The following is an 18232-nucleotide window of genomic DNA, read 5'->3' as shown; positions in this document are numbered from 1 at the left end:
TTTGCATCCTCATAGTAGCATCTCTTATCTACTGAGCACAAACTACCTGCCAGGCGCTGTGCTAAGAGCCTTGCAGACGTTTTATTTCATGCTCAGAACCACCTGTTAGTTGGATCCTGTTGTCCTCATTTCTTGTTGAGGTATATTCAAATACTGTAAAATTTACATTTTAAAGTACACAATGCAACGTTTTTTAGTATACTCACAAGATTGTGTCACCATCACCTCTGTCTAATTCTAAGCCATTTTCATCACTCAAAAAAGGAACCCGGTACCTGCGAGCAGTCCTTTTCCACTGCCTGATCTCCTCCCAGCCCCAGGCCGTTACCAGTCTACTTTCTGCCTCTATAGATTTGCCTCTTCTGGACATTTTACGTAAATGGAATCATGCAGCATTTGTCCTTTTGTGGCTGGCTTCCTTCACTTAGCAAAATGTTTTCAAGGTTCATTCATGTTGTCGCCCATGTCAGGATTTCATTCCTTTTTATGGCTGAATAATATTCCATTGAATGGATATATGAAATGTCCTTTACCTATTCATCAGCTGGTGAACATTTGGATTGTCTCCACTTTCAGGCTATTGTGAAAATTTTGCTGTGAACATTTATATACGGGTCTTTTTTTTTTGAGACAGAGTCTCATTCTGTCACCCAGGCTGGAGTGCAGTGGCACTATCTCGGCTCAGTGCACATCCGCCTCCTGGATTCAAGCAGTTCTTCTGCCTCAGCCTCCTCAGTAGTAGGGACTATAGGCTTTCTCTGTCGGGCAATCAGATGAGCCACCACGCCCACTAATTTTTGTATTTTTAGTAGAGACAGGGTTTCACCATATTGGCCAGGCTGATCTCAAACTCCTGATCTCATGGTCCACCTGCCTCAGCCTCCCAAAGTACTTGGGTTACAGGTGTGAGCCACCATGTCCAGGCTGCATACAGGTTTTTTGAAAGAGCTCTTGTCCTCACTTTACTGAAGAGAAAACCAAGGTTGGGGTTAAGTAACTTGCCTGAGGTCTTACACCAAGAAAGAGCTGGCCCAAGAAAGAACTCAGTTTAGATCCTGAGAAGAAGATGTTGCTTTCTAGGTCTCTTGTGTGGTTAGAACATATTCTGACTGAGTGGGACAGCCACTGGCTAGAGGGCCCAGTGCTCAGCTTTCTTCTCTGAAGCTGACTCTCGGTAGCACATTATTTCCTAGGGAAGCTGGGGCTTCTGCAGCAGGACGTGAGAAGGCACCTCTGAGCTGCAGGATTCGTGTGTGCAGTGTTTGTCAGAGGGGTGTCCACGTAGCCCCTGAACAGCCAGCCGCTCTCCCCAGCAGCTCCCATTAGCTTTGCCCTACCAGGACTTTAGCTCTGTTCCCCCTGTCCGCATCAATACCCGTCTCCAGGGATCCAGGTTTTTTGGCATTTGAAGGAAAGCATACTTTACTGCATGTTAGGGATGTTCCTTTCTTTAAACTGAAGATATTTCTAAGAAGTCGTAAGTGCTTATTGTAAAAATCTTGCACAATATAGAAGTCCATAAAATAGGAAGTGAAAAAAAAATCCCCCCACACCCACTAGCACATTCAAAGTACAAACATTGCATTTTAAAGTACACAATGCAGTGTTTTTTAGTATACTCACAAGATTGTATAACCATTACCTCTGTCTAATTCTAAGCCATTTTCATCACTCAAAAAAGGAACCCCATACCTGTGAGCAGTCCTTTTCCATTGCCTGATCTCCTCCCAGCCCCAGGCCATTACCAGTCTACTTTCTGTCTCTATAGATTTGAGTGATTTCCCGCCCCTATCTCAGAAGACGCCCCTTCCTGAAGTGCCCTTCTGCCCTTCTCTTCCCGACTACCCACCCGCGCCCAGTAGTGGTGCTATTGTGGTGGGACTTTCTGGACATGTGGTTCTCAGTGAGCTCTTCCTCCTGTGCCCTTTTCTCTGTACGGTGCATGAAACAGGAAACAGGCACAGAAACACTGCTCTAGAGATCAGGAGTTAAACACCCCAAAAATCCCCCAAAGAACTGACAGTGGTTGTCCCTGGGGGAGGGGATTTGTCAAGAGGGAGCAGGTCTGGCTGCTTTTTGTCTTAAGCCTTTTAGAGCTAGCCAGCTCTGCAAGCACTGCAACAAACCGCTTTGTTAAAGTTATGCCTAATTGTCCTTAGCGATGCACGGCACAGTCCCACGGTCCCAAAAAAAGCAGTTGTTTTGCTCGCTGTCTGCATCCTGTGTCTTCCTACTTTGGAGAATGAGTGGCATTTCAGAGTCTGGCAGCCCAAGTCACAGGGGTTCCTCTTTGGCAGAGGACTGCCTGAAGAGCCTTTGTTTAGTAGAATCATGTGGTCAGAGGATGTCTGGCCTGGTTGAGACACCAAATCACCTGCTCCAAACCCTTATTCTATAGATGAGGGGACAAGGCCCATGAAGAAGTCATGTCTCTGAGCCCCCCTGGCTGATAGTGGAGGGGCTGGAACAAGAATTTGGCCTCCTGAGTTAACAGCCCAGGGCAGCCACCACGCTGACGATCACGTGTGCCTCTGAGCACCAGAAGCGTGAACAAAGCAAGAGAAGAGAGTGAGGAGACTCTGTCCTAAAATAGTCCGCTCCGAGGGGAAGCAGGAGGCACCCAGGGCACAAAAAATTGCCGTGAGTGAGTAAACCTCACGTCTTTAGGCAGGCAGGAGCAGCCAGCACTCAGTAACTGTCATCATCACCCCGTTATCATAATCAGTCCAGGAAGCAGCCACAACTGGAGGAGGCCTCGCCCCTCTATGCCAGTGATTCTCCAGCTAAAACACAGATGTCTGGGCCCTACCACCAGAGTGTCTGATTCTGTGGGTCTGGGGTGGTGCCTGAGGCCGTGCATTTCTAACAAGTTCTGGTGCGATGCTGATACTATGGGTCTGGGAACCCCCCTCGGCGAACCACTGCACTGGACTAGCCCTTGCTACTCAGTGTGGTCCTTGGACTTGCTGGGTGGAAAGGCAGACTTTTAGGCCACATCCAGACCTGTGGCATCAGAACTGGCACATTGGCAGTGTCCCCAGGTGGCATACTTTAGTTTGAGAGGTGATGGTATGGTGCAGAGTTCACCTGGCTACACGTTAGAATCACCCGGCAGCTTTTACCCTCCCTCCCATTCCCAAGCCCCAGCCCCCACTAATTAAACTGGACTCTCTGGGAGGGAGACTAAGGCGTCAAGAATCTATAGAGCTCCCAACGTGCCTCCTGGTTGTGCCCAAGTCCTAGAGTCCACAGAGGCAGCTGTGAGGGACCTTGGAGATAATGAGTTGCAATTTACCGAGATTTGAAAACTAAGGGCATCAGGACCCAAGGTCCCAAAGCCAGTAAGTGACAAATCCAGGCTCCTGATACCCTGATGACTCTCTCACCAGCTCTTTCAACTCTAAGTCCTCTTTTATACAGCTCCATGGGAACTGCAATATACCAGTGTTCCCAGGGAACCCATTGTATATCATGGAAGATCTATCTACTCATTGGAAACCCACCATCTCCTATTCTGTTTCAGCATGGCAGGTCATCCTGAACGCGGGTTACATATTCTAGGGAGGCAGTGTAGTATGGTGGTTAAAGCCCAGCTCTACAGCTTACTAACCAAGACCCCTGACTCTGTGTCTTGATTCCTCCTCTATACAACAGGAATAGTAATAATAGTGCCTATCCCGTGGATTATCTGAGGTCAGAAGTTCAAGACCAGCCTGGCCAAGATGGTGAAACCATGTCTCTACTAAAAATACAAAAATTAGTCGGACGTGGTTGTGCATGCCTGTAGTCCCAGCTACTCAGGGGGCTGAGGCAGGAGAATCACTTGAATCCAGGAGGCAGAGGTTGCAGTGAGCCAAGATCATACCACTGCACTCCAGCCTGGGTGACAGAGTGAGACTCCGTCTCAAAAAATAAAAATAAAAATTAGTGCCCATCTCATGGGGATTGTTGTGGGGGTTAACTGAGTTACTGCACGACAGTGCTGAGGTCACTAATTGCAGGTAGCAGGCACTTTGTAAATGTTTTTTATTATTTCATTAACCGGTTAACCTTGAATAAGTCATATGACTTTGAACAATTTGTTTTAACTTCTCCAAGACTCAGTTTTCTTAACTGTTAAGCAAGGGTAAGCATAGTAGTGACCTATTTACAGGGTGGTTGTGAGGAGTAGAGGGAATTAAAGGTCTGAAGCCCCAGCACAGCTTCTGGGACATACCTGGTGTCAGTCAGCAGTGGCTGCAGTTACGTGTTACAGACTCAACGCCTGCGCAGGAGAAAGTGCTGGCCGGGCCAGAGTGTGAGTTTGGTTGGTCCTGCTCCTCTCACAGAAGCAGCCAGAACCGTGGGGGACTGAAGTTTCTGGAGATGTTTTCGCCTGGAGAAAAGTTGATAGTATTCTGTGGTTCCCATCAGCTGGGGGATAAGAAAATAGAGGGTTAACGAGTAAAGAGTTTCAGTTTCGGAAGATGCAAAAGTCCTGGAGATTGGTTGATTGCACAACAATATAAATATACTTTAAGCTATTGAACCGTACATTTAAAAACGGTTAAGATGGCACAATTTAAAAAATACTTAATTTTTTTTCTTTTTCTTTTTTATTTTAATACTTAATTTTTAAACAGAAGGTTCACAGCAAAATTGAGAGTTAAGAATAGGGATCTTCCAGTATACTCCCCGCTGCCCCCAAACATGCATAGCCTTTTCCAGGATCAACATCCTCCATCAGAGGGGCATTTTTACTCCAGTTGGCGAAACTACATTGGTGCATCTTTGCCACCCGAAGTCCATGCTTCACCTTTGAGTTCACTCCTGGTGTTGCACAGCTTGAGGCTCAGATTAATGTATAATGACATATGTCTGCCACCTGTCATTTTCACTGCCTGAGAATCCTCAGTGCTCTGCCTGCTAATCCCTTGCCACCAATAAAATGCTAGTTTTTCTTTTTTTGAGATGGAGTTTCGCTCCTGTTGCCCAGACCGGAGTGCAATGGCGTGATCTTGGCTCACCACAACTTCCGCCTCCCAGGTTCAAGCGATTCTCCTGCCTCAACCTCCTGAGTAGCTGGGATTATAGGTGTGTACCACCACACCTTGCTAATTTTGTATTTTTAGTAGAGATGGGGGTCTCTCCATGTTGGTCAGGCTGGTCTCGAACTCCCAACCTCAGGTGATCTGCCTGCCTCAGCCACCCAAAGTGTTGGGATTATAGGCCTGAGCCACTGCACCTGGCTGCTAAAATTTTTTTAGCAGTTTTTAAAAGGAGGATTTATTTGACAAGTTTCACTTAGTGAAATATACCTAAAAGGAAGTCACAATACAATGAAAGATCTAAATCATAGCCTCAGAATTTCATACAAACACCAAGACTCAAATTCTAAAGTGCTGGTATTGCATCTCAAATTCTTCCCATTAACTTAAAAAAACTTACATGCCTTACAGGTTATTAAATGAAACTAGAATGAACAAACATGCGAAACGTTTCCAGACACAGCTCCTATATTGAGTTAAAAAAAAAAAATCACGTCTTTCAACGTGCATCCTAACGGTGTTCAGTGTAATGTGGCAAGGGTAATATTGAACACAATGCAACTTCTTTCACCTAAATACACTTACTGCTTAAGGACATCCTGTAATATAACTAACTTGAGAAAAGCTGGAACTTAACAGTTATAGTTTACTCAGCTTCACTGTTACATCCTAGATGAGTACTGTGTTCAAACATTGAGCCTTAAGTCTTCATAACATTCCTGATTTCTACTTAGAGAGTAAGCGTAAATCATAAGCTTGTAATGCAGGAACTGTTAAAGTTTTTTTTTTTTTTTAAGTTTACCAAGAGTCAGTGATTAGGATCAATCAATTACATTTCCCATCCACCACTCATACACTCACATGGGACGCGTTAGATATCCCTCCCATTCCGTTCATGCCCATAGGTGCATGGCTTCCTCGACTGTAGTTGCTGCTATTCATTGCTCCTTGGCTGCGTAGGCAGTGGTTGATTGAAAATCACTGGAGTTTTCCTATATAACTTGGTCATATCACTTGCTAAGTTTTTGCGTTATGTATATTTTACCATAATTAAAAAGAAAATGTTCACGATATCCTTCGTCATCATTTATGTAAAGGATTGCCATGCAGAAGAGAGGGCAGCAGGACTGGTGAGTGGTGGAGGCTGGCAGTTATTAACAGTTTGTGAAAGAACTCTCTAACAGTTAAACTCATTCTATGGGAGGAGGAGTGAGCCCCCCATCACCAGTGTTCAAGGAGAACTCTATGACCTCATGGAGACGTGAAGAGAATATAGGCCTCAGATTGGAGGCTGTGTTACTCAGTGTTTCCCAAGTTTGCCTGTTGATAAGAATCACCTGGAGATATTGTTAATAACAAATTTCCTGGCACCATCCCAGATCCACTGATGTAGAATGTCTGGGGGAGGGTGCAAGGACCAGCGTCTTCAGATGATTCTTTTTTTTTGAGACGGGGTCTCACTCTGTTACCCAGGCTGGAGTGCAGTGGCACAATCATGGCTCACTGCAGCCCCGTCGTCCCAGGCTCAATCAGTCTTCCCACCTCAGCCTCCTGAGTGGTTGGAACCACAGGTGCACACCACCATGACTGGCTAATTTTTAATTTTTTTAGAGACAGGGTCTCACACTGTTGCCCAGGCTGGTCTCAAACTTCTTGGCTCAAGCAATCCTCCCTCCTCAGTCTCCCAAAGTGCTATGATTACAGGCATGAGCCACTGTGCCTCCAGTTGATTCTAACTCAGAAGTTTGGCAAATGTGGGCCAAATGACTCCCAGTCTCCTAACCCTAAGATTCCATGGAGAAAGCTTCTCAGTGGGAGTGGGTCACACTGGCTGCAGAGTTCCTCCAGTAGCCTTGGGAGCCTTACTTGTTGGCTAGGTCACAAGCCCATGTGCCTACTGACCTGAGTCCCTGACACCCTCGCCTCTGGGCTCTGTGACTTGGTTGGCAGGGGAGTCCCTCTACTTCCCACTCTTGGGCCCTGTCACCAGGCCCACTTCTTGTCAGCGGTTGGCAGGAGTGAAAGTTCTGTATTTCTAAGTCACCATGCAAGCTCAACCCGGCGCTCTTACTTCCAACTGAATGTTTTTCTCTCTTCCTGGATTTTGCTCCTTCTGCCCTGGTTCTGCCCACCGGTTACCTTTCATTAGGCATTCATTAGAATTAATGAGATAAGCTTTAATAAATGACACAAGTGATTTGAATAAAAGGCTTGTTTATTAACACAAAGTACTGTTCTAATTAGAGGTTTGGGGACATGCAGTTTTGCCTTCTTGCAATAATAATTATAATTAGGAGGATTATCACGCTTTGTGTTTATTGTACTGCTACCGCCTCCCCCAAGGATCTTTCTGTTCCCTGCTATAGCCCAGGGGTCAGCGGCTGGGGCTGCTGGGGAGAGGGATGCTGGAATCCAGCTGCTGTCTACATGGTGCTGGAGGAGCCTGGCATTGTTCCTTGTAGCTAATCACCCACCATGATATTCCTCATCCCTGTCAGGGTCTGTGGACATGCACCATCATGATGATGCTCATCATTTAGCACTAAATGATTCCAATGACAAGAGCCTTCCTCTCTGAGCATTCATGCGGCAAGGGTGAGGCTCTGGGAACTTGTAGGAGAAGGCAGAGCTCAAGGGGGGAGTCCCAGAGGGGTGACAGTCCTTTGCTTGCGCCATGGCTCACTCCTGAGTTCCCTTCCCTCTATTCTCTCTTTTTTTTTTTTTTTTTTTTTTTTTTGAAACTGAGTTTCCCTCTTGTTACCCAGGCTGGAGTGCAATGGCGCGATCTCGGCTCACCGCAACCTCCGCCTCCTGGGTTCAGGCAATTCTCCTGCCTCAGCCTCCTGAGTAGCTGGGATTACAGGCATGCGCCACCATGCCCAGCTAATTTTTTGTATTTTTAGTAGAGACGGGGTTTCACCATGTTGACCAGGATGGTCTCGATCTCTTGACCTCGTGATCCACCTGCCTCGGCCTCCCAAAGTGCTGGGATTACAGGCGTGAGCCACCGCGTCCGGCCTCCCTTCCCTCTGTTCTTTTTGTCTGTAGAGCTCTCATCCATCCACCTGAATCTAGGGTGACCCTGAGCATCCCAATCTGCCAGTGACTGAGAAGGGATTCCCCAGGATGCAGGACTCTCAGTGCTAAAATTAGGCAAGTCCTGCTTAAACTACCCTACTGTTCACCCTGCTTGGATCTTTGGTCTTGAATCTTTGCATATTTGATCCTATCCCTCCAGCCCCATGTAGACAGCAGCTAGACTCCAGAGTGCCTCTCCCCAGCAGCCCCAGCCACTGACCCCTGGGCTGTAGCAGGGAATAGAAAGATCCCTGGGGGAGGCGGTAACAGTACAATAAATGCAAGGCATGTTACTCCTCCTAAGTATAATTATTGCAAGAGGCCAAATGACCATGGACAGTTTACCTATCAACATGGGCCTCATTCTGCTGCTGTGGGGGTAACTCAGGCTATTAAAGGAATTAAATGAATTAATATAGAAAAAGCTCCTAGAACTGTGTCTGGCACACAGCAAATACTCAGTGCTGTTAGCTGTGTTTTAATTAATTAATTAATTAATTAATTTATGGAAATGGAGTCTCACTCTGTTGCCCACGCTGGAGTATCGTGGTGCAATCTCTGCTCACTGCAACCTCTGCTTCCTGGGTTCAAGCAATTCTTCTGCCTCAGCCTCATGAGTAGCTGGGATTATAGGCACACGCCACCATGTCCAGGTACTTTTTGTATTTTTAGTAGAGATGGGGTTTTATCACATTGGCCAGGCTGGTCTCGAACTCCTGACCTCAGGTGATCCACCTGCCTCAGCCTCCCAAAGTGCTGGGATTACAGGCATGAGCCATGACACCTGGTCCTGTGTTTATTAACTTGAATGGGACGTTTGAGATTACCATCTCAGCCTCTGTCTGGTTTAGGAATTCTCTCTGTGGAGACCCTGCTTGATCATGCTCCATGAAGTAGTCCTCACGTCCTCACCCAGGAGCCTCTTCTTTATACCTTGGTGAACTATATACTGTCTGTACTGAGGACCCATAAAGAATGGGATCTTCTTCATGATATCCCATAGCCACTTGGGGGCAGCTCTCTCCCATCTGCAGCCTGGATCTTCTCTTGCCTGGGTGGGGCCCCCTTTCCCTAGTGGGACCTGGCCCCCAGTCGCATTTTGGCTGTGTTCTCTGGTGGCAGTGCTGTCCCTATAAACTCAGGGCTCAGCATTGAACTTGGCTCAGCTCATGGGACCATTTTCCTTCTGCAAACAGGTATAGTGGGTATAGATGGTGCCCAACCTCTGAATTAGACCTGCAGAGGAATTTCCTGAGAACAAAAGGTGACTGGCTCATGCAGAAAGCTGTTGGCCTCTTTCCCCAGAGGGATCGAGGGCTCTGAACTGACAGGGCCTTACAGGAGTTTGTAGTCAAGACCTCAGTTTCCCATGGGGGAGCTCAGCATAGACCCTTTCTCTGGCCTGGCCTAGAGGCAGGCACTTGGGCATGTTTTTGATTCAAGGGGGCAGTAGAGTAGAATGGTTAGGGCCCCTGGCTTCGTGGTCCCCCTAACCTGGGTCCAGATCTCCTCCTCCTCCTCACTTCTAGCTGTATGACCTTGGGCAAGTCACTTCATTACAGTTTCCTGTGTGCAGAGAGGGGACAGTTTGCACTTACAAAGCACATGTGAAATAGTAAATGGTGTTGTTTATGGTTGTTATTATTCCCATCCCCTGTGTGTGGCATCCAGTTTATTGCTCCAGGGGTACAGATGGGAACATGACTGGGCAAGGTTGAGATTTGCTCCGGGATGTCTGGTACCTAGGTCCCCATTTTCTTGTCCCAGAACCATAGAAAACTTTTCTGGAGATCATGGACCTCTCCTCCCAGTGGGGGTGAGAGTCCACGTGCTGTGTCAGGGCTGGTGATGGGGCTGGGATAAGGGGTGTTTGCATTACATCCCAGCAGGGCCCTCCTGTGGGACTCCTGTATGGCCTTTGCCTTTGGTGGCAGCCGGGCTGTTCTGGGTAAGAGCTTGGTGGTGGACCCCTCTGACACGCATCCTGGCCTCTGGTGGGCAGTGTAGGGGTCACATAATGGAAGGAACAAATGGAGTCCCTGGGGACAAAAAAAAAAAGTCATATGTAAGTCACAGGATACAGTGCAGATCAGTGTCTGGCACACAGGAGGGCCTTGATAGCTGTCTGGGGAGAGTGAATGAAAAAAGCAGGTATCGTGGGCGACATTCCAGGCCCTCAGCATCCTCTAGTGTTAGAGAAGTGTGGTCTTGCAATGTGCTAGTTGGCCAGATGAAGCTGCAGAGGGCTTGTATGTTGCTTGTTTTTGTGTGTGTTTATGTTTTTTGTTTTGTTTTGTTTTTTTGAGATGGAGTCTCCCTCTGTCGCCCATGCTGGAGTACAGTGGCGTGATCTCGGCTCACTGCAACCTCCGCGTCCCGGGCTCAAGTGATTCTCCTGCCTCAGCCTCCCAAGTAGCTGGGATTACAGGCATGCACCACCACACTCAGCTAATTTTTGTATTTTTAGTAGAGATGGGGTTTTACCCATGTTGGCCAGGCTGGTCTCGAACTCCTGACCTCAAGTGATCCATCCACCTCGGCCTCCCAAGGTGCTGGGATTACAGGCGTGAGCTGCTGTGCCTGGCCCTTGTATGTTGCTTAAATCAGAGACTGGAAGGGTGGATGGTGTGAGGTTGGGATGGTGTGTGGATGGCCCAGGTGGTTGGAATGAGACTGTGGGCTGGGCATTTTGGGCTAATCTACTCCAGAAAGACAGGCTGCTTTGAGGACCCTTGGAAATAACTTGCATGGCTTTATGGCTTTATGATTTCTTCCTCTGTTGTAAGCATTTTCCCTCCCCACTGTAGGGAGTGGTGGTGCCTGAAAGCTCCTTTTTATAACTCTGCTCTAGCCCGATGCAGAGTTCCTGTGTTTCTTGGGTCTGTTTTTCCCTATTTCCCTCATTGACGAACAGCTGGCTGCCCTCAATTTATCTGTGAATTTGCCAAGTTGTTTTTTCCAATAAAAGTTAATTTTAGCACTTCAGGAACATGAGGCAGGTGGATCACTTGAGGCGAGGAGTTCGAGACCAGCCTGGGCAGCATCGTGAAACACTGTCTCTACTAAAAATACAAAAATTTTCTGGGCATGGTGTTGTGCCCCTGTAGTCCCAGCTACTCGGGAGGCTGAGGTGGGAGAATAGCTTGAGCCCGGGAGGTGAAGACTGCAGTGAGCCGAGATTGCACCACTGCACTCCAGCCTGGGTGGCAGAGCGAGATCCTGTCTCAGAAAAATAGCTAATTTTATGATAAATTTTTTATTTTGAAAGTAAAGTATCTCTATATACAGATACTTGGCAAATGGTTTTATATAAATATAGAACAGTATTTTACTTACTTTGTATAAAGTAAACAACCGTGAGGGCTATACTTTAGTAACAAATTGCTCAAATTCTTTGAAATAACCACTGTTAGCATTCTGATTATTTTTCTTTCTATTGTCTTTCCCAGGTATGTATCCTTTTATACCTAGTTGGAATTATAGTATGCATATGCTTTTTATGTCCTGCTTCAGGAAAAAACCGTATGCTCTGTAACATGAATGATTCAACAAGACAAATAGTCAACACATCTGGGTTGATAATGCTATTTAGGGAGCTCTACCACCCTTTGGGAGAAAAAAAACGCTAGAATCCAAGTAGAAAAATATTGAAACATGAATGGGGTTTTCCACAGGGGAAACAAATGGTTAATTGATGTTTATTTTATTTTATTAGAGATGGGGTCTTGCTCTGTGCCCAGGCTGGAGTGCAGTGATACAGCCTTGAACTGGGCTCAAGTGATCCTCCCACCTCATCCTCCTGAGTAGCTGGGACTATACACAGGCACCATCATGTCAAGCCAATTTATTTTATTTATTTTTTGAGATGGAGTCTGTCACTGTCGCCCAGGCTGGAGTGCAGTGATGCAGTTTTGGGTTCAGGCAATTCTCCCACCTCAGCCTCCTGAGTAGCTAAGATTATGGGCACCCGTCACCATGCCTGGCTAATTTTTGTATTTTTAATAGAGATGGGATTTTATCACGTTGGCCAGGCTGCTCTCAAACTCCCGACTTCAAGTGATGGGATTATAGTGTGAGCCACCAAGCCCAGCCATATTTTATTTTTTGTAGAGACAGATCTTGCTGTGTTACCCAGGTTGGCTGTGAACTGGCCTCAAGTGATCTTCCAACCTAGGCCTTCCAAAGCCTGGGGATTACAGGTGTGAGCCACCATGCCTAGCTGAAAAACAGTTAATTAACCATGTAAGATAATAAGTTTCATTATTGAAAGTATTACAAATTAAAGCAGGGATACCATTTCCCTTGATCAACTTAGCAAGGCTTATTTTCTTTTTAATGATCCTATTATTTGTTGGATAGGTTACATGTAAATTGGCATAAATATTCCGGAAAGCAGTTTGGAAACACATCAGGAGCTGTATATTTGTTTACTAATTATATTTTTTCATTTGTAAATATCTTACATCTTTTCCTTCTCATGTGATCTTAATTTTTTCTTTACTCAATTATATTGAGCATTTTCAGTAATAAAGATGACTCTGTGCATCCTATTTACAAATCCCTGTTGTTTGCTTTATTGTTTTAAAGCTTCTAAGTGTTTTATATATTTTTTTAATGCAGTTAGTTTTGTTGATCTGTTCCTTTGTGATTCTGTTATACTCTTAGATTTGACAAGTCATCCTCGCTTAAGAGGTTGTATATGTTCAATTCTGTTTACTTTTGTTTGGTTGGTTTAAAAAATATGTAAAGTGTAATACTATCTAGGATGTATTTTGATTCTTATATTGAATCTTTCTCAGCATTTTTAAGTGGATTCTGATATCAACTGATCAATCCTTTCTCCCCCAATTTATTTGTGAAGGCTCCTTTAACATTTATTGTGACACACTATTTCTGGACTGTATTTTCTGAACTATATAATTTCTTTCTATGATCTATTTTCCCTTTTGCCCTCTGTTTTAATTATTTTAGTCTTATAATATTAGTTATAATCTCACCTTTTTTAGAGGTTCTTGCTTACATATTTCCTTAGTTGAACTTTAAAACATTTAATCAAGTTAGAAAAACCAGTGGGGATTTGGGTAGGAGATACATTCAACAATATATAAATTAATTTCTTTAAAAAAAACCAGTGTTTCAATATTTTGACTTGTCATCAAAAGACATGTTATATCTTCAAATCTGCTTTAAAAAATGTCTTTGTGGGCCAGGCATGGTGGCTCATGCCTATAATCATAGCACTTTGGGAAGCCTAGGTGGGCGGATCACTTGAGCTCAGGAATTCAAGACTAGCCTGAGCAACATGGCAAACCCCATCACTACAAAAAATTAAAAAATTAATGGGTTTGATGGCATGTGCCTGTAGTCCCAGCTACCTGGGAAGCTGAGATGGGAGGATCGTTTAAGCCCAGGACTTTGAGGCTGCAGTGAGCCAAGATCACTGCAGTAAGCTGAGATCGTGCCACTGCACTCCTGCCTGGGTGACAGAGCGAGACCCTGTCTCAATAACCAAAACAAAACAAAAACAAGTATCTTTGTGAATTTTTCTACTTTTTAAAAATACTGGTCAGATACATTTTCCATTATGCTTATCTGTCTATATTTTATATTGTTGTTAGGAATAGGATCTTTAAAAACTGTATTTTCTTGCTGGTGCATAGAAATATTATTGCCTTTCTCATGCTTATTTGATTAGTCACTTTGCTGAGACCATTTTAATTTATGTTGTTTGTCAGATGACTGCTTTGGGTCTCTGAGATCATACAGCCATTTCATATGCACCTAAGAATCATTTTGTCTGTTTTCAGTGTCTGCTTTCTGTTTAATTGGCCAGACCTGACTGTTTTCTTTTCTTTCTTTTTCTTTTCCTTTTCTTTCCTTTTTTTCTTTTCTTTTTTCAGACAAGGTCTCACTATCACTCGGGCTGGAGCTCAGAGGCTCACTGCAGCCTCGACCTCCTGGGTTCAAGTGATCCTCCCACCTCAATCCCCCAAGTAGCTGTGACTACAGGCACACACCACAATGCCCAGATAGTTTTAGTTTTTAGCAGGGTCTCACTATGTTGCCCAGGCTGGTCTCAAACTTCTGGGCTCAAACAATCCTTCCACCTCGGTCTCCCAAATTACTACAGACATGAGCCACCACGCCCGGGCTGGCAAGATCTTTCATGATGATACTCAGGGAGACTGGTGATGAAAGGCATCCTTACTTTGCTCTTTGTTTTAAAGGGAAAGCTTCATCTATTACCTTGATGTTGCTCCTGGAATGTATGATGAGATCTGTCTACTCCTACCCAAAGGGGCTGGTGTAATTCACAACGACCCCAACAAAACTTCTTTCCAAGCCCTTCATATGTCTGTCACAAAGCACTAGAGGGCTTCTTGTTTGGAAGCATCACTCTTTCTAGAATCCCCAGCTTGCCCCAAACTCTGAGCCCACAGTGCCTGTTTGCTTTCAGCTCAGCCCTTGCTCTCTCTCTTCTGAAAGCCTGACTTTTGGGAACTTGATCCTCTCCAGCAAAACTTAGCACTCTCTCCTGCCACCCCCACCTGCTGATAGAAGATCTGGTGCTTGACATTGGACAGCCACAGGGCTGAGTTACCAAGTGTAGTCCTGGACTAGAGGAGACATTAACCACATCCCTTATAGGCTGCCTGGCAGAGGACCCCTGTGGACTGTCAGTCATCTGGACTTTGGTCCTTTACCCACCAGTCCCTTTCCCCCCGCCACCAAACTACCTCTGTAAGGTCAACTGGAACCTCTGCCTTGCCTATGAGCCTGCTGGACTTCTGGTACTATGCTCTGGGGTGGAGGGTCTTCCCAATCCACTGGGAAAACAGCACAAAAAGGGGTTAATACAATACAAGGTGAAGAGGTCTCATTTGCATTAGGAGGATCAGCTCCTGGAGCAACTGACTGTTTAGGACAGTCAGAGAAGGCTTCATGGAGGAGATGACATTTGAGCTGGGTCTTGGAGCAAGAGTAGAAGTTCTATGAGGCAGATGAGGGAGAAAGGCTTCATTTGAGATTATTTCCATGCATTTTGCATTATTGTTGCTGTTAGGAATAGAATCTTTTAAAACCATATTTTATTGCTGGCATATAGGAATATTAGTGAGTTTTGCATATTTATTTTGGAGCAATCTTCAAAGGCTTAGAAGCCTGGGAGAGCCAGACCTCTTTGGGGAAAAGGAGAGTTTTCTGAGATAAATGGGGTGGTGCTGTCAGAGTCAGCGAGTGCTGCTGGGGTTCAGGGGTTGGGGGCTGACACTAGCCACAGGGGTGACCCAGAAGACTTCTGGAAGAAATGGGATGGAAGCTGGCCTGGAAGCATAAAGAAGCTTTAGTTTGTGTGGGAAGAGGAGGTAAAGTAGAAGGAGAGGTCAAGTGGAATGCTACAAATATTGTAGCATTCCTGCTAAGTATCTTCTAGGTGCTTTGTTTTTGTTTGTTTTGTTTTGAGATGGGGTCTCGCCCTGTCACCAGGCTGGAGTGCGGTGGCTCCATCTCGGCTCACTGCAACCTCCACCTCCAGGGCTCAAGCAATCCTCCTGCCTCAGCCTCCCGAGTAGCTGGGACTACAGGTGGGCGCTACCACATCCAGCTATTTTTTGTATTTTTAGTAGAGACGGGGTTTTGCCATGTTGGCCAGGATGGTCTTGATCTCTTGATCTCATGATCCTCCCGCCTTGGCCTCCCAAAGTGCTGTGATTACAGGTAGGAGCCACTGCACCTGGCCTAGGTGCTTTGTTAGTCATTATTTTGCTATATTTAATTTTTCCCAACAGTTCTGCTAGGCAGATGATAGTACCTTCATTTTACAGACAAGTGTATATATACCTAGGAGTGACGTGACTGGGTCACGTGGTAACTATGTGCTCCACGTTTAACCATTTGAGGAACTGCCTGACTGTTCTGCACAGCGGCTTTCCGCTGCTTCTTGCCGTTAGTGAGACAGGACTAGGAAGAAGATCAAACACAAAGTCTGTGTGAATTGCCTGTTTTCAAATAAGTAGACTACTGTGAAGCACTCTTTAGACTGATCTTTGCTGTTGAGTCTTTGATGTTCTAAAGGGACTTGTGGATTCTGCAGGGTCTCAAGGGCAGTGCTATGAATGCCGGTGGTCTTGCACCGGCAGACACGATTCCGGCTAGTGGGCTGTGGCAACGGAGACGGTGCTGGTACAAATCCTTAAGTTCAGGGTGTGAGGGAGGGACAGGTGTGAGTGAATGCCTATAAGGAAGTCTCCTGGAAGACGGAGGGCAAGCTCGGAAGCCTGGTCCAGGGGAGACAGGCGGGAGGGCAAGGTGGCTGGAAGGGGGCATGGACGTGGGGCCCATGTGAGTCAAGTTTTTGGGTAGCTGTGGCTGATAACTCTGGTCTGTCTGTGTTCTTTGGCTACAGACCTGGCCGAGTGCAAGCTGGTCTCCTTTCCCACTGGCATCTACAAGGTCCTGCGGAATGTCTCTGGCCAGATCCACCTCATCACCCTGGCTAACAACGAGCTCAAGTCCCTCACCAGCAAGTTCATGACCACGTTCAGTCAGCTCCAAGGTAGGCGCTGGTCAGCTCCAGCGAGGAGGGCATGGCTAGCCCTCATCCTTCAGGCTCTGACCCTGTCTGGGGAGGGTCACAGATCTGGTCCATGGTTAGCGACACCCATGAAGTCATTCCCATGGTAGACTTTGAAAATGGACCTGTGCTCCCCCTGCTAAGGACAATGGGAAGTCATTGAAACCTGCATAAAAATGTTTTAGCTCAAAAAAAAAAAAAAGGGGGGGGGTGCCTAGGTCACTTCTGCCTCTAGCTGGCTGTGAAGCAGATTGATCAAGGGTCAAGGGTGTGGGTCCTGGAGTGATGCTCTTGTTCTGAACAGACTAACAGGGTGTTTGGGTCTTGAGGCCCCAGGAGTTGTTATTTCTCAGTAGTCTTGAATGAGCTCCCTTCTCACCTTCCCATCTAGCATTGTTCTCCTGTGTTGCTATCAGTTCAGGAGTGACAGATGCCAGGGATGTTGGCATTTTCTGTGCTGGGCATATGCAGAGCACATGGATGTGGTGCTTGGCATGGAGGGGGCCCTCGTAGATGCTCTAGAAATGGTTCCTCTGGATGGACAAGCGGCGTGCCCTGACTGCTGCAATACCTGCCCTCTGCTGCAGAGAGCAGTCCTTCCATCCTTCTACGAGAGGTCACTGCTCTTCAGTGTTGACCCATGTGGCAGAGCTGCAGTGTGGGTACCTTTTGTAGATTTGTGAAAGGGTGGAGTGGGAGAATTGCAGGGGACACAGGAAGCCTATGAGGGGCAGATCCTACTTCATCCCAGACTCACATGGGCCCCACCTCCATGTCCCCTTCCACCCTGCCCACCTTGCCCTCCCGCCTGTCTCCCCTGGACCAGGCTTCAGAGCTTACCCTCTGTTTTCTAGGAGACTTCCTGATAGGCATTCACTCACACCTGTCCCTCCCTCACACCCTGAACTTAAGGATTTGTACCAGCACTGTCTCTGTTGCCACAGCCCACTAGCTGGAATCGTGTCTGCCAGCACAAAACCACCAGCATTCATAGCAGTGCCCTTGAGACCCTGCAGAATCCACAAGTCCCTTTAGAACCATCAAAGACTCAACAGCAAAGATGCAGTCTAAAGAGTGCTTCACAGTAGTCTATTTCTTTGAAAACAGGCAATTCACATAGACTCTGTGGTTTGATCTTCTTGCTAGTCCTGTCATGCTGAAGGCAGGCCTAGTACAAGAAGCAGCTGGGAAGCCACCGTGCAGAACAGTCAGGCGGTTCCTCAAACAGTTAAACACAAAGTGACCGTATGACCCAGTCATTCCACTCCTAGGCATATACCCAAGAGATATAAAAACATACATCCACGTTGCTGGGCATGGTGACTCACGCCTGTAACCCCAGCACTTTGGGAGGCCAAGGTGGGTGGATCACCTGAGATCAGAAGTTCGAGACCAGCCTGGCCAACATGGCGAAACCCTGTCTCTACTAAGAATACAAAAATTAGCTGGGTGTGGTGGCCTCTAATCCTAACTACTGGGGAGGCTGAGGCAAGAGAATCGTTTGAACCTGGGAGGTGGAGGTTGCAGTGAGCTGAGATCGTGCCATTGCACTCCA

General features: G+C 46.4%; 1 protein-coding gene across 3 annotated transcripts in view; it reads left to right on the top strand.

The window, feature by feature from the left end:
• The window catches only part of LRRC20 (leucine rich repeat containing 20), a 77219-nt gene that overhangs the window by 18322 nt on the left and 40665 nt on the right, over positions 1-18232 (top strand). For all 3 annotated transcript variants that reach the window (XM_010339298.3, XM_010339296.3, XM_010339297.3), the window contains one exon: positions 16510-16659. In XM_010339298.3, the coding sequence (XP_010337600.1) occupies positions 16635-16659 (25 nt within the window). In that variant the 5' untranslated portion in view covers positions 16510-16634. The remainder of the gene's footprint in view (positions 1-16509; positions 16660-18232) is intronic.

Source organism: Saimiri boliviensis, chromosome 12 (genome assembly GCF_048565385.1).
Source record: "Saimiri boliviensis isolate mSaiBol1 chromosome 12, mSaiBol1.pri, whole genome shotgun sequence".
Taxonomy (NCBI): domain Eukaryota; kingdom Metazoa; phylum Chordata; class Mammalia; order Primates; family Cebidae; genus Saimiri; species Saimiri boliviensis.
The sequence above is the reverse complement of the archived record's forward strand: the minus strand, read 5'-3'. Positions and strand labels throughout refer to the sequence as shown.